This window comes from Catharus ustulatus, chromosome 20 (assembly GCF_009819885.2).
Source record: "Catharus ustulatus isolate bCatUst1 chromosome 20, bCatUst1.pri.v2, whole genome shotgun sequence".
Lineage (NCBI taxonomy): Eukaryota > Metazoa > Chordata > Aves > Passeriformes > Turdidae > Catharus > Catharus ustulatus.
In genome coordinates, this window is record NC_046240.1 from 5,314,614 (window position 1) to 5,328,473 (window position 13,860).

Below are 13,860 nucleotides of genomic sequence, written 5' to 3' on the forward strand. Positions count from 1 at the left end.
GGAGCCGTGCGATGCAAACCGCATGGATGGGCGGGGCATCGCATGCAAATAAGGCCGAGCCGCGGCTCCGCCTCCCTCCGAGCCAGCGCGCTCATGAATAATTCAGCAGCGCGCGCCCTGCAGCCAATCAGGGAGCGGCACCGCGCGGCTCGGGGAGCGCGGGCACCGCGCACCGGGACAAGGCCGGGAAACGCGGCCCGGGAAGGGTGGGCGGCGCAGCCGGGACGGGCTCCAGGGCCCTTTCTCCCGGCTCCAGCACCGCGAGGGAGCTCCCTGCTTTCACAGCCTCGCCTGGGAAAATTGGCAGACTTTGCACAAAGTCGAAACCCTTCGCTGGAGAGAAACGCAAGTGTCGCGGCACAGCCCAGCAGCAGTCAGCCCGTGTCCTGCAGCAGGGAACAGCACACGGACAAGGAAGCTGGATTCATGTAGAGGGAATGGCAGGTGAAGGTCTGCCCACTCTGCATCCATGCTTGAAACTACCTCTGACAAGGGTCCAGTAACAGCATTTCACCCATGTTTCCAAAAGTGATGTTTTTCAATTAAATTTTCAGTTGTCTTATCTTCTTGCAATGCTCAGTGGATCTGCATCACAGGCCAAAGTGGAGCACTGGTATCGGCCTGGATCATGCTCCTCTCCTGGGGTGGGTAAAGGTACCATCAGATGTTACAGTGCTGAGCAAGGCAGCCACAGTTTCTCAATCCTCTCTGCAGTGGTTATTAAATTGTAATTGTCTTGTGCTGAATCAGGGAGTCTGCCCCAGTGAAACTCACTGGGTGGCTCTCTAGAGTTCATCGATACAATTCCACCTTAGCATAAGGAGATGAGACTGATTGAAATCAACAGGAGTGAGTTTGACCTAATTCCAGGACAAACATGAGCCCTGTGGGTCAGGCTGGAGCTCTCCTGTTCTTAGAAACTCCCTTCCCACCGCCTTTAATCTGTAAAACAGTCTGGGAGAATGGTGAGGTCAGCTGGGGCTGCCAACCCCGGCTTTAAGAACTACCACAGCCAAAGCTGGAAGGAGGAAGAGGAAGGGGAGGGAGCGTGGGAGGAGCCGCCAGACCCCCACCTCAGGAGAGCTCTGCCCACTGCCACTATCTGATAACCGGGGCGTGTGTGTGAAACAGGAGCAGGCGCTGGCAGCGGAGCCCCGGCAGCCTGGGCTACGATACCTCTGACCACGCAGGAGGAAGATGAACGAGGAAGAGGTGTCGTGTGCCGACAGGAAATGTGGGGACAGCTCCAGGCTCTGAGTCACGCTGCCCTCCCCGGGAAAGGGCAGAGGCTGCAGCCAAGCAGAGGCGTAGGAGCAGGGTTACCAGGGCTGCACAGCCACAGGGTCCATGACCTTGAGCAGCCTCCTCGGTCTCCCTTTGCTACCTCCTAACTCAGCATTTCTAGGGGAATTAAGAACTACACCAAGGAGTTTGCACTGTTGAAAAAGGGTTTTTTTATTGCTTTACCCTTCTACACATCTCCAAAAGAAATTTTAGAAATACCAAATAAAACACATCTAAACCAGTTGCTATTGCAGTTCTGAAAACTTTGATATCAAACACAGCCATGCTTAGCTCACTTCCACCCACTGAGCAGACCTTGTGGCACCTGGCACTTTTGGCATAGAGGCTAAAGCAAATTTGGTACCTAGATACCCTGGTGGAGAGAAGATTGGAAGGCTCATGAGGAATTTGTAGCTTTTTTCTTTACTCAGGGACCTCCCACGTGCAAGTGAAATAATGAGGATCCACAGCCAGGAAAGAGGATGGTGGGCTGAAAGAGAGGGGCTGCAGTTCTGCCCTGGTGAGACTGTCATTTGCAGTGTGCTGATAGTGGTGGTCAAATTTTAGCATGGCTTAACACTGTGTGGCCAAAATGCACCTCAGCACAGCTGCTGCAGGAGGCCAAGCTCCCATCTGCAATGCTCTGGGGCTTTCTGTGACCTCTGGCTGATGAAATTGTGTTCAAGGCACAGTTTCCTGCTCTCAAGTGTCTGGAAATTTTCCTCCAGGTGACTGAGTTTATGGCTGGGCCTTTTTCAGACCAGACTGATCTGATGGTCGTTGACACAGCAAGAGGCTCAGGCCACCAGCACTGATCAGCTTATTCTGTCCCTAACTGACCTCAGTGACACTCCAACCACTCCACTGGTGTAGCACAGTGGTTCTGTACATGTGACAAAAGGATCACCAGCAAAGTGTTTTCTAATGGTCCACCAGTCAGCAAAAGATGAGTCAGGAAGGCAGGCTGGTGGTCCATGGGGTGAAAAAGCTGAGAGCCAGTGGCTTCAAGAATAAAGCAGTGTGTACTTCAGCCCAGAAATGCCCAGCTAAGCCAAACACACTAGTGTGTAAATCACACATTATGCCTGGGTGGGTGAAGTCTGGGTGGGAACAGCCAATGAAGTGGCCAACTTCCCAAGATCCCAATTATCACAGCCTGTGTTTTCTGTAATATTTCACTGATCAGGAAAACAACTCCTGAGTAAAGCTCTTCCCTTTATCCCATTTCTGCAAGTGACAGCAACTTCAGTGATTAACATCAACGGGAAGCTTGAAGTCCTTCAGTGAATAGAAGGTGATTTCTCCATGATCCACCAGGGCAAAGACCAGCGGGACGTCCCCGCTCAGATACGTCACCTGCTTCAAAGCCCGCAGGGATGGGATCTGCTCATCAAAGCTACAGAGAGAAAAAAACATCCTGTTTGTTCTCCAAGCATGAGGAACACAGAGGCAAAGCTGTGCACAACAGCACCCTTTGGCCTGAGGAGCTGGTAGTGATCCTCCCCACCCATTTCAGACGAAGCAGGAAGCTGCCAGCCCTGAGAGGGAGTACCCAGCATGCCAGGACTGGGAGCTGTTGAATTCTTTGCCAAAAACAGGGATAACTCCACACTGCTCCATGCTGGGCCCATTAGATGTGGCTCACAAGGATACTGGCAAATGGCCAGTCCATTGCAATCTTAATACCTTTGTGCTGGGAAGGTCTTTAGGTTGCTGGGATCAACATCTGACCTGCTTTTCCCTCCTTTCAACTCTGCAGAGTCTGTTTGCTCATCAATGAAAATATTTACTCAACAAGGATCATTCTACTTGCTCATGACATACCTTGGTAAAACTGCATTACCACCTTCCTTGCTCTGTCTACTACAGCTGCAGAGAGCAGAGGGACAGTTTTAGTAAAGCAAAATGAGAAAAGGCAGAAACTGAACTTTGTACCCAGCTATGGAGTTTAAGTATCAGGTTCTGGATCCAGCAAGAAAGGGGACACCTACCCTCTGTTCTTAGTGATCTTAACATTACACTTGACAAAGATCAAAATACTGAACACATGGCTCAGAGGCTGTAGAAAGCTCTGGGGAGGTTAATCTCTGCAGAAATCCCCAGTGATCTTCACTGACTGAGGTTTCAGCTCCTGCAGCACCGGCTTCTACCTGAATTTCACAAGCATTGCATAAAAGCTGTGGCTTCTTTCTCCTGACTCGAGGTAATACTCAGACATGAGCAGCAACCAAATGACCATATAGTGTGGGTTGAGTGCAAGGGGGAGGGGAAGTGAGGGGAAACTGTCAGCCACAGCCTCCAACAAAGGAGGAAGAACTGAAAGAAAAAAAAAAATCCTGGGCAGGACCACCCTCAAGTGAGACACTCTGATGATCTGTAAAGCTCACAAGATGCTGGGTCATTTACAGATCATTAGCACTTCATTTCCACAACAACTGAAAAGTTTCAGAAACAGCACAAGACTCAAGGTACCTCCGAACACACATCCTGACATGGGGCTTCCCAGGATTTGTCTTCTTAAACTTGGACACAGCATCTGCTTGATACACGTTGAAGTCTATCTTCATAGCCTCTGGGTCCTCCTGCAGCCTGCAGGGAACACACCCACAGATATGGGATCGAAACACTGCAGGGTACAGGTACAGCAGAGAAAAGAGGGAGCAAAAACTCCCTTTAGTTTGGGTCTAGTTTTGACTAGTTTGGGTCCCTTGAAAGGTTTCACTCCTCAAAGGATTGACCCTGCAACTATTTTAATCATTTTCCTGTAGTCAGACCACAGCAAGATTCTGGCTCACATCTACCCCATGTCCTCACAAGCAGCAGCACTAACAAAGACAGGAGCAAAGCACTGCAGGGACTGCACACAAGAACCACACAGACTCTGAGGCAGGAGCAGAACCCAAAGTCCCAAAGCCATTTTGTAACCACTGGAGCAGGGATGGCAGCACATGCCAGGGATGAGGGATAGGTGAAATCTCCAATCAAACCTCTGGAGGAGATACCTGGCTGGGGTGCAGAGAGGGAAGGGCAGGATAAGAGAAGGACTCTGCTGTTTTAATTGGCTTGGAAAGCTCTGGCTCTGTTGCTGCAGGACCTGGTACTTCATGGAAATGTCACCCCCTCCCTAGAGATGCAAGGGGGACTTGGATTCTCTTGGCACCCTGGATGTGAGGCAGCTCCCAAACTGCTGCTGGGAGCACCTCACAGACCTCACAAGCAGGGACAGTCACAAGACACTCCCCACTCCCCAACAGCTCCAAGCTGACTGGCTGGATACTAACCGGGAGGCTCCATCCAGGATGTGGGAGGGCTGCAGCACACTGATCTGCTGGAGGAGCTCAGCTGGAGGGAGAAGCAATGGGAAAGGATCAGACCAGCAATTTCCCTCCCAGGGCACTCCAAGCACTCCCCACCACCCACGAGCCTTCCTCCTCTGACAATGGCTGGCAGCTCCACAATCACCACTGGCTACTTCAAAGACCTCAACTTCCTCATCTCCTCCCAGCACACAGCCCAGACACTCTGCAGTTGCTTTGGATCTTGCTGGCCCTGACTGCACATGCCTCACAGCCCAGCAGGAAGGACTGCAGGACATGGGGAATGGATTAGAAGCCCTCCCAAGGCCCTGTTTATCCTGGCACTTGAGTGGGCTATAGAAAGATTCTCCTGCTCCAATACTGTACATCAAAAAAACTGATGTTCAGCTTCCCCATGCCATCCCTTTTGCTGCTGCATACCAGTCACTCTTTCTCAGAGCTGGTGGGGAGAGAATGGTCCCTGTCAAGTTCCAGAGCCACTACCTGGCGAGGTCACTTCTTCTGGCCGCAGCAGTGGTGTGACAGCTTGGTCCCACAGGTGTGATGGTCGTTTCCAAACCCTCTGCTGTCTCCTCTGCTGCACGAGGGCTTTGTACTCGTGCCAGTTGGAGCAGCGCCTCACCTCCTGGTCGGCATTGACACTGCTCTTGTACCTGCTCTCCCTCTCCCGCTGCTTCCTCTCCTTCCGCGACAGCTTCTCCTGTTTCAGGTTGATCCGTGTGCACCAGGCAGCTGCATCCACCTCCCTGCCCAGCACGTTCTCTGGCAGGAGCCTGTTGTCAGGGGAGGGCAGATGTGTGCATGGCTGGTCTGAGGCCACGTTGGGAAAGGTGATGGTGCTAAAATCCCAGCGGGGTGCATGGGTGCCAGTGCTGCTCTCCTTCTGGTCTCCAGCCTGCCTGCTGGAGAAGCTCACAGAGTCCTTTTGTCCTGTATCAAGAGGAACTGGCATTGACTCTCCCTCTGCACTGCCAGCATCTGATTCCTTTGGCTGCACTGACAAGGGCTTTTCATCCATGGGAATGGAGTTTCCATAGTCATCTCCATCTTTGCTGGAGGTCCCTTCAGCTTCTGGAAGGTCCTCATATACTTTATGTTTCTTCTCATGCAACCTAAAGACAGAAGAACAGTAAAAAATTCAGGGAGAGCATGTGGTAGAACTTTCTTTCCTTTAAATCCTGCCTGCTCCCTGCTAACAGGGAGAATGCAGTCTGCCAAGCCTGAGGAAGCAAAGGTGGTAGGAACCCCAACACAGGTCTGCAAACCCTTGACAACAGCCTCCTTGTTTGTGAGACAAATGAGAAAAGAAAAAAAGCAGGCCAAAATTAAACAGTGAATGCCAAAGGCAGATTAAACTTCTGAGAAATCCTGCACAAGGTTTGACTTCAATGGCCAAGAGAATCCCAGCCTTGATTTGTATAGCCAATGTTCCCAACCTGCCATGCCAGGTCCACACCCCAGACACTGACCCAAACACCTCCATGCAAACACTATGGACTTCAGCCAAGCAGCACAGGCCAGGCAGAAACCTGCCAGCACCTCTTACTGGTGTGATTCAGAGCCTGATTCCAGAGAAGATGGGGAGTTCTTAGACCAGCAGTTTAATCTCCCAGTTCCTACAATTCCACAACTCCTCAGGCACTGATTTACTGTCAGCAGGGACTCTCCAGCCTCCTCTGCCCTGTTTCTGAAAGGCTGACGCCACCTCCTGGGAACTGTCAGAATTATGAGCAAAATTACTCAGTTTGTGGTGATGTTTTGGACATGTGCAAGCCCCAGGATGTGACTCTGCTCTCTGCTGTTGAGTCTTGGCAGGTAAGTTGGACTGAGGAGGTGGATAAATGCAAGATGTGCATTGTGGTAGCTATGCTCCTCCTAAAAAAAGCAGGAGGAGGCACCTGACTCATGCTCCTTTTGCACTGACCTCTCCACCCTTCTCTTGTGGCATCCCAGAACCACAGCTGGGGGACTTGGGGGCAATTTTCCCTCTTAGCCCTGGCATGAAGCACACATGTGACAAAAGGGAAACTGCAAAGCGTTCTGGAAAAGCACTGCACTGCTTGGGGACAGCCAAGAGCAACTGTGCCAAACAAGGTCACTCTCAGCAGGAGGGCTTGGGGACACTGCAGCAAAGCAAAGCAGCTGTTCCTGAGCCAGTGTGGCCTCAAGAGGATGGGAGAAGGCTTTGGGCCACATCCTTACCGGGGACTGGAACTTCTCCTCCTCTTGCGATGGTGTTTCCCAGAGCTCTTGCAGTGACTTTCCAAGTTCAGCTGCCTCTCATAGGGAGATGGGACAGTGCTGGAAGGAGAGACCAACACAGAGGCTGAGAGCAGGGTTAGGTAGTAGAATTACTGGCTGCTCAGCCCCTAGGATACAGCAACCAAAGGCACAGAAAATGCCCAAGTGGGACCAGGATGGCCCTCAGTTCATGCCCCATTTTATGTTCCAAATCTCATCCTCAGGAGGGAGGAGCAAGGAAGGGTACAGTGCCACTTTTAGCCTTTAATCCTCCCAAGAGGTGGAATTCAGGGCCAAAGCCCTCTTCTCTGCATCCCCTGGGGCCAGGCAGTGGGTACAGAGAGTCTCAGGGTCTTCAGGAAGGAGAAAGCAGCACGGGAAGGAAACATTAGTTACCTGGGGTCGAATCTCAGTACAATATAACCCAGTTGCTTCAAGTGGCTGAACACCTTAGAGCAAAGGAAAGCAAGGAGGTTAAATGACAGCCCTAAACACAAACAATTTACTTCAGTTCCAATATGACTGAGTGAACACAATGTGTGCTGGAAGAGGAGAAAATGCCAGGGTTAGGAACCAAAGCAAAGGTGGGAAAATGGGAACTGAATACCTGGAAGAAGGTGAGTGGGAACAACTGAGGATACCTTCCCTCCCCTTCCCTCCCAGATCATCCTACCCTGCTTCCAGCCACTGGAAGGGCTTGTGTGGCAGAGGCTGGGCTTTCTGCCTTCATCCTCCTGCAACAGCTGGAGGTCCCAACACACCTGGTAATGTGACAGGCTCATTGCCTCCTGGCACAACAGGGTCTCATAGGCTTCCTGGATTGACAGGGGCACATCTCTGTAAAAGAGCTGGACAGAGCCCTGCAGGGCAGAAGCTTGGTGTGAATCACAGCAACAAATCTATGCAAGCTCACACCAGTCCTTTCCCACTGGTCCTGACAGCTGGTCCCAGCTCCCTTCCTGACATGATATCCATCTCTCCCCACGTCCCTTTCCCATACCCAATTCCCCCATACCCTGGTTTGATCAGCCAGGTAATATGTTCCCACCCACAGCTCTCAGCTCCTGCATCTCTTTGGAGGATGATAAAATAATCACTGCTTGCAGAGATAATTTAACTTTGATGATCTGAGTGATTCAGGACACAGCACAACAACAAAAGCACTTATGACCAGCATAATTGAGAACTGGAGCAGAAAAATGAATGGAAACTTCAGGTGGCATCAACTGGTGCCCCTCAGAAGCATTTACTTCCTTTATAGACCCAGAGATCCCATAGGTAACTTCCCCAGGGAATAGCAAATGACCTCCAGGAGGCTGTTTTAGGCTACACCTCTTTTTCCTCCTTGTTTTTTTAAATGATGTTTACTCATAAAGAAAACAAAAAAGGAACCACACCTTTTCCATGACATAGGCTGAACACACTCTGTCAGTGACACACAGGCTCTTTGAGACTACAAGGTATGAACCCACAGCCTGGTGACAAACAGGACACACTAAAAGAGACAACCCATCAGCAGCACACTAAAATAGACAATTCCTTGAGAACCAGATGTTTATCAGTTCCTACAGCTCCTCCAAGCAGTGAGGACCCAGTGTCCTCATCCTACTTACACACTCCAGCAGGTACAGAGCTTCCTCAGGCAGCAGACATTGTTTGCCTCGTTCTGAGAACCCCATGGTGTGCCAGAACTTCCCCTGGAACAGGAGCACAAATCCCTGATGGGCTCTGGCTGTTCCCTGCTGACAGCCAGGCTCCCTCTCTTTGCAATAAGCAAATTAAGGAATCTGTGAGGCAGCAGGAGATGATGGCACTGAACACACTCTGTAGCACTCACCGCAGGGGACTTCAGCTCCACGATGCCCTGTTCTGGCTTCCACTCAGCTTTCACCAGATTCCCCCTGAGAAGGTTAAAGATTAGTTTGTTATTGCTAGTGTGGCCTACAATCAGCTCCTGCTGTAGAAACAAAACAAGTTCAGGAAGGTGTCAAAAGGCAGGAAATGTCCTGGTGGCTTTTTTACAAGGCATTAGAAAAACATCATCCTCTGGATCTAGCAGCACCAGTTTATCATCACTGACCAGTTATAAGTGTCTCCAGTCAGCTCCACAGAGACATGTCCATAGGCTACAGCAACTTGCTGGACATGCATGGCCTAAGCCAGGCTACGTGGATATTGAGGAACTAACACAAGTTGCACAGAAAAGTTGTAGCTGGCACATTCCTGGAGGTATTCAAGACCAGGCTGGATGGGGCTCTGAGCAACCTGGTCTAGGGGAAGGTGTCCTTGACTATGGCAGTGGGGTGATCTTTAAGGTCCCACCCAACCCAAACCATCCAGTGATTCTGTATCACACAATTACTCAGCTGCTGCTAAGACACCCTCAAATCACTGTAAGTCACCCATGGGGACTCAGAGGGAAAAATTAATAGCTGCAGGCCATGTAGAGGAGGTGTGTGTTGAGAGGTGGGTGTGAATGTCTCCCAGGTGATGAGTGCCAAAGTCTGGCAGCAGGGTTGAAATCACCAAAACTGATAAAGCAGGGACACTGACACCTGGTCAAATCTGCACAAGGCCACACAGGAGCATCAACAAGACGCTGGAACTCAGAATATGCCCAGGAAGGCAGAGGATGCTGCCTGCAAACTCTACAGGATTACACACCCACCTGTGAAAACCAAGAGCCCCATGGGGACATTCTGAAGCCACAAGTGTGCCAGCATGTCCCTGTGCTCCTGCAGGGACAACCAGGCTGTGTCGCACTGCTGCTGCTCCAAGCCGGGCAGTGAGTGCAGGGGAAGAGGGGGGGCTTGCTGTGCTGACCAACACGTGCTGCTTCACACAGGACAGCAGCCGTAACCCCCGATCTGCGCTCTGCCCGCCGGCATCAGCCCTTCCTCGAGCAAAGCCGTGCCCAGGGATGCACTTACGGCCGCTCCGGGCGCTCCTCGCACAGCAGCCGCCACTGATCCTCGCAGCAGCGCCGCAGCCTCTCTGCCTGCCGGGCCGAGCCGTCGGGGAGGAAATCCTTCTGCCCGCGGGGGCTCCGCGGGGCCTGGCGAGCCGCCAGCTGCTCTGCCGTGCTGCGGGGCGACAGCGGGGCGGTGAGGGACGGGACAGCGGGGCGGTGAGGGACGGGACAGCGGGGGGCGGTGAGGGACGGGACAGCGGGGGGCGGTGAGGGACGGGACAGCGGGGGGCGGTGAGGGACGGGACAGCGGGGGGCGGTGAGGGACGGGACAGCGGGGGGCGGTGAGGGACGGCACGGCGGGGCGGTGAGGGACGGCACGGCGGGGCGGTGAGGGACGGCACGGCGGGGCGGTGAGGGACGGCACAGCGGGCAGCCCCGGAATGCAGTGCCCGCCTGGCCTCCCCGTACCGCGGGCCTCCCGGTAGCCCCTCTGGATCCCCGGACCAGGGGTTCCTGCCGTGCTTCCCCAGGCCCCGCACCGCGGGTCACCTCCCGGACCCCTCATCGGTGCTTCCCGCCGGTGCCTCCTTTTCCCATTTACTGCGGGTTCCGCCGGTGCCTCCCACGTCTCCCATAGCGCAGGCTCCCCCGGTGCCTCCGGTTCCCCACGGCAGCCCCTCACCGCGGCTTCCCCCGGTGCCTCCCCGCTCATCCCGCTCACCTGAGGCGGCGGGACCCGCCGGGCTCCATGGGCACGTGCCGGACCAGCGTCCTTCCGCCGCCGGGAACGAGCGCCGCCAGCAGGGGCGGGCGCCGCCAACGCGCCCCCTGGCGGCTCGGAGGACTGCAAGCGGCGGGGACCGCGACGGGACCGGGACACCCCGGACCGGGCACTGCCGAGGGACGGGGCCGTGCACCGGGTTTTGTCCCGGGATCTGAGCTAGATCCGCCGTGCTGAGCTGCCCCCGCAAAATCCCGCAGCAGGGATGCGGAGAAGGGAGGTGAAACCAATCACGGGTTGGAATAAAGGGCATAAATTACCGGGTAGAACAGGCTTTAAGAAGAAGAAAAAAAAAAACAAAAAACAAACCAACAAACAAAAAAAAACCTTAAAAAACACCAAAAGGTTTATTTGTTGCTGATTGATATTAGTCCCAGGCTTCGGACTTGTTTGGGCTTCTGGAAAGCAATGCAGCACCTGGAGCACCTGTCCCTCCCCTCTTTGCCCCAGCCATGCTGCTCACAGGACCTTCTATCACATTTTTCCCCCCTCTCTCCTCACGGCATTTTGCCCTTTCTTTAATGCATTTCCCCAAAGGAAAATACGTTCTTAAATAATAAATTCGTAGTAATTACATTATAAATAATTCCTAAGTTTTCATAAATTCTTCAGTACATTTCCCCAGCATCACTGGCAGGCTCATGGGGCTGCTGGAACCATGTGGAAGCAGCCAGAAGTGTCTGGCAGTGGCTGTGTCCTGCTCACTGGGGCAGGATTGTCCCTGTTTGTCACTTTTTGTCCTGGCTCACTGCTGAGCCATCCACTTCCTGGAGTGTGCAGTGATGCAGTGGGGCTGGAACACACAAACCCCCCTGCAGCACAGCCTCACACCTCTGCAGCATGGCTGGACTGGCTGCCAGGGAAGGCACGGACACATCTGATGGGGAAAGGGACCAAAAGTTCAAGTTTCACCTCAAACCGGTCTCCTGTTGCTGTGGGATATCTCACAGGAGGCACTGAGCCTCAAGGAGGAAAAACACAGCTTTTCTCCCCACCAGAGTCCCTGGTTCCAACTGTGGTTTCCCAATAAAATCCCTTTGACAAGATGCCAACATGGGGAGATGAATGTAAAAACCATTCCCTTCCATTTCCCACTGAAAAGACTTAATTTTCGCTTCCTGCCTCATTATTTCCTCCTCCTGAATTGAGCTTTCACCTTGTGAGGGGTCAAGTGATTTTGGCCAGCAGTGCCTGTGCATGGCACGTGGGGGGACGAGAGCCCAGGGATGGGGTGAGGGACAGAAGGCTGTGCAGGGGCATTGCTTTTTCACCCTGATTTCCAAAAAATCCATGTAGTTTGGAGACTGCTTGGGCTGCCTGATTATCACATAATCCCAGGACTCTGCATCCTGTGGCTTTCAACTTTTGGGCTGTCACCCCTTTGTTTAGCTCAGTCTTCCCTTAAAATAGCTGTGTTTAAATTGCTCAGGGAAAAAGCTCTGATCCAGAATTTGCTTTTGTCACCCACTGTGATTACAAGACCCAGAAATGTCAAGACTAATCTCAGTTCATGTTTCTTTTCAATACTGGGATTTTAGCTGTGGTGGTGGGGGGGCATGTCCTGCTCCTCTCAGGGGCACCAGCAGAGCCTTGCTGGGATGGGAGTCCTGTTCTCCCCCCACTGAATCCTCTTATCAGCCCTAATTCCCAGTGTCATCAGCGGGGTGTGGGTGGTCCTGGGGGCTGCACTTCCTGTTCTGCACTTACAAGTGGAGGGTGAGGTGGGTCTGCTTTCCCTTCTAGATATTCTGGGTTTATGTTAGGGTTTTTAGCATTAGGTTTCTGTCCAGCTGCTGTGAAACTGCAGCTGTGGTGCTTGTGGTGGGGTTTTTAAAAATGGGTTTCTTTCCTTTTGTTCAGAGTGGAACCTGAATGCACTCTGAATGGAGCTTGACTGTCCTGGGTTCTCTTTGTGGACAGGGTTGTGAAAAGAAGCTAAAATAAAGGTCACTGAGCTGAACAGTGGTGAAACCTGGCATTGTGAGTGAATGGGCTGCTCAGGGGGTCCTGGGAGCTGGGTGTGGGACTGTCAGCCTGGAGGCTCCAGGGAGGAAGAGTGTGGCTGTGTGGCACAGGGAGCAGGGCAGGATCCAGCCCTTGCTGTCTGGGTGGCAGGAGAAGCCATGGAGGAAGCTGATGGTGGAGACCAAAGCTGCTCCTGACTTCCCTGTGGGACACTGCCCTCATCCCAAGTGAGAAAGGGCTCAATGTGACTGGAGAGGCACCACACTGAATAAACCAGAGCACTGCATGTGGGCTCTTGGAGCAGGTGAGTGTGGTGCATTTGCCCATTTTGCTGTGGTGTTTGTTTTTTTTGTTTTTTTTTTTTTTTTCTGATAGGGGAAAAATGTTAATAAAGTGTAAAAAGACCATTAGGATTAAAAACGGGGGCCTCTTCTGAACAGGGCAGCCTGCTCCTGGTTCTCCCTCCTGCCTCTGACCCCACTCCAGCGGGGAGCAGAGCTGTGGTTGTGAGGATGAGTTTGAGTCCTTCCAGCCCTTTTCTGTTGTGCTCAAGTCATGTTTGTGCAGTCCCTGTATTCACAAGTTCCTTGTGGTTAACTCCTGGATGAACTTGGTGTAAATAGACTCGGTGTTTTTGAAAAAACTGGAGAAGGTTTGGCCTTGGGATTGTTTTTCTAGTTTCATGTAGCACAGCCAGGTGGGAATTGCATGCTCTGTGCTGGAGCAGAGCAGCTCTGCCAGGTACAGCTACCTGCTTTAATCCTTGTGTTAACAACTCCTGCAGTTCCTGGCAGAGTGTTTGGAAATACTTTAGTAATTCTGTAAAAACCAGCTGTGCCTTGGACTCCACAAATGGCAACACTTGGAAAACAGTGTCTGAGATGGATAACATGGCCCATCTTCTTCATTGCAACCCATGGAGTGTGTTCTGATACCAGGAGGATTTGTGTGATTTGGGACAGAAAAGGGTGTTACAAATGTTCAAGACCAAGTTGGATGGGGCTTTGAGCAGCCTGGTAGTGCAAGGTGTCCCTGCTCAGGGCAGGGGTCTGGAAAGGGATGAGTTTTAAGGTCCCTCCCAACCCAAACCATTCTGTGATTCTGTGAATTCCCCAAAACTGCCAAGTGCCAGTTGTGTGTGTTGCAATACCTGTGGTGTTATCACAGTTGCTCTGAGCTGTGCCCAAATCATGACTGCCCAACAAACCTTTAATCACAGCTTAGCTGTAGTTCAGCTATCAGTTGTCTGATTTTTTATTAATTGTATTCTAGTGCTAACATCTCAATTCTGAGTTTTCAGAGCATCATTTATACAACTTAAACTTCTTACAGTGGACCATGAGAAGGGGTGGTTTGGCAGT

At 52.2% G+C, this 13,860-nt stretch overlaps 1 protein-coding gene across 2 annotated transcripts; it reads right to left on the reverse strand.

Moving 5' to 3' along the window:
* Nucleotides 1-1,437: 1,437 nt before the first annotated feature.
* Nucleotides 1,438-10,517, reverse strand: TSEN54 (tRNA splicing endonuclease subunit 54). 2 transcript variants are annotated; one of them, XM_033076977.2, is made up of 12 exons: nucleotides 10,475-10,517; nucleotides 9,773-9,925; nucleotides 8,680-8,743; nucleotides 8,456-8,539; nucleotides 7,604-7,702; nucleotides 7,239-7,291; nucleotides 6,804-6,902; nucleotides 5,085-5,713; nucleotides 4,566-4,626; nucleotides 3,757-3,873; nucleotides 3,109-3,153; nucleotides 1,438-2,680 (listed from the first exon to the last, which is right to left on the reverse strand). In XM_033076977.2, the coding sequence occupies exons 1-12, from the start codon at nucleotides 10,501-10,503 to the stop codon at nucleotides 2,530-2,532; spliced, it is 1,584 nt and encodes a 527-aa protein (XP_032932868.1). In that variant the 5' UTR covers nucleotides 10,504-10,517; the 3' UTR covers nucleotides 1,438-2,529. The 2 variants fall into 2 exon arrangements, with proteins under 2 accessions (XP_032932868.1, XP_032932869.1); XM_033076978.2 differs by lacking the exon at nucleotides 3,109-3,153.
* Between the last annotated feature and the right edge of the window lie 3,343 nt (nucleotides 10,518-13,860).

Coding starts and splice junctions, on each gene's coding strand:
- TSEN54 (XM_033076977.2), bottom strand. CDS start 10,503: ATGGAGCCCGGCGGGTCCCGCCGCCTCAG. Junction 7,292..7,603: donor TGAGCCTGTCACATTACCAG/GTGTGTTGGGAC, acceptor CTTTGCTCTAAG/GTGTTCAGCCACTTGAAGCA. Junction 2,681..3,108: donor GGTAATGCAGTTTTACCAAG/GTATGTCATGAG, acceptor TTCTCTCTGTAG/CTTTGATGAGCAGATCCCAT.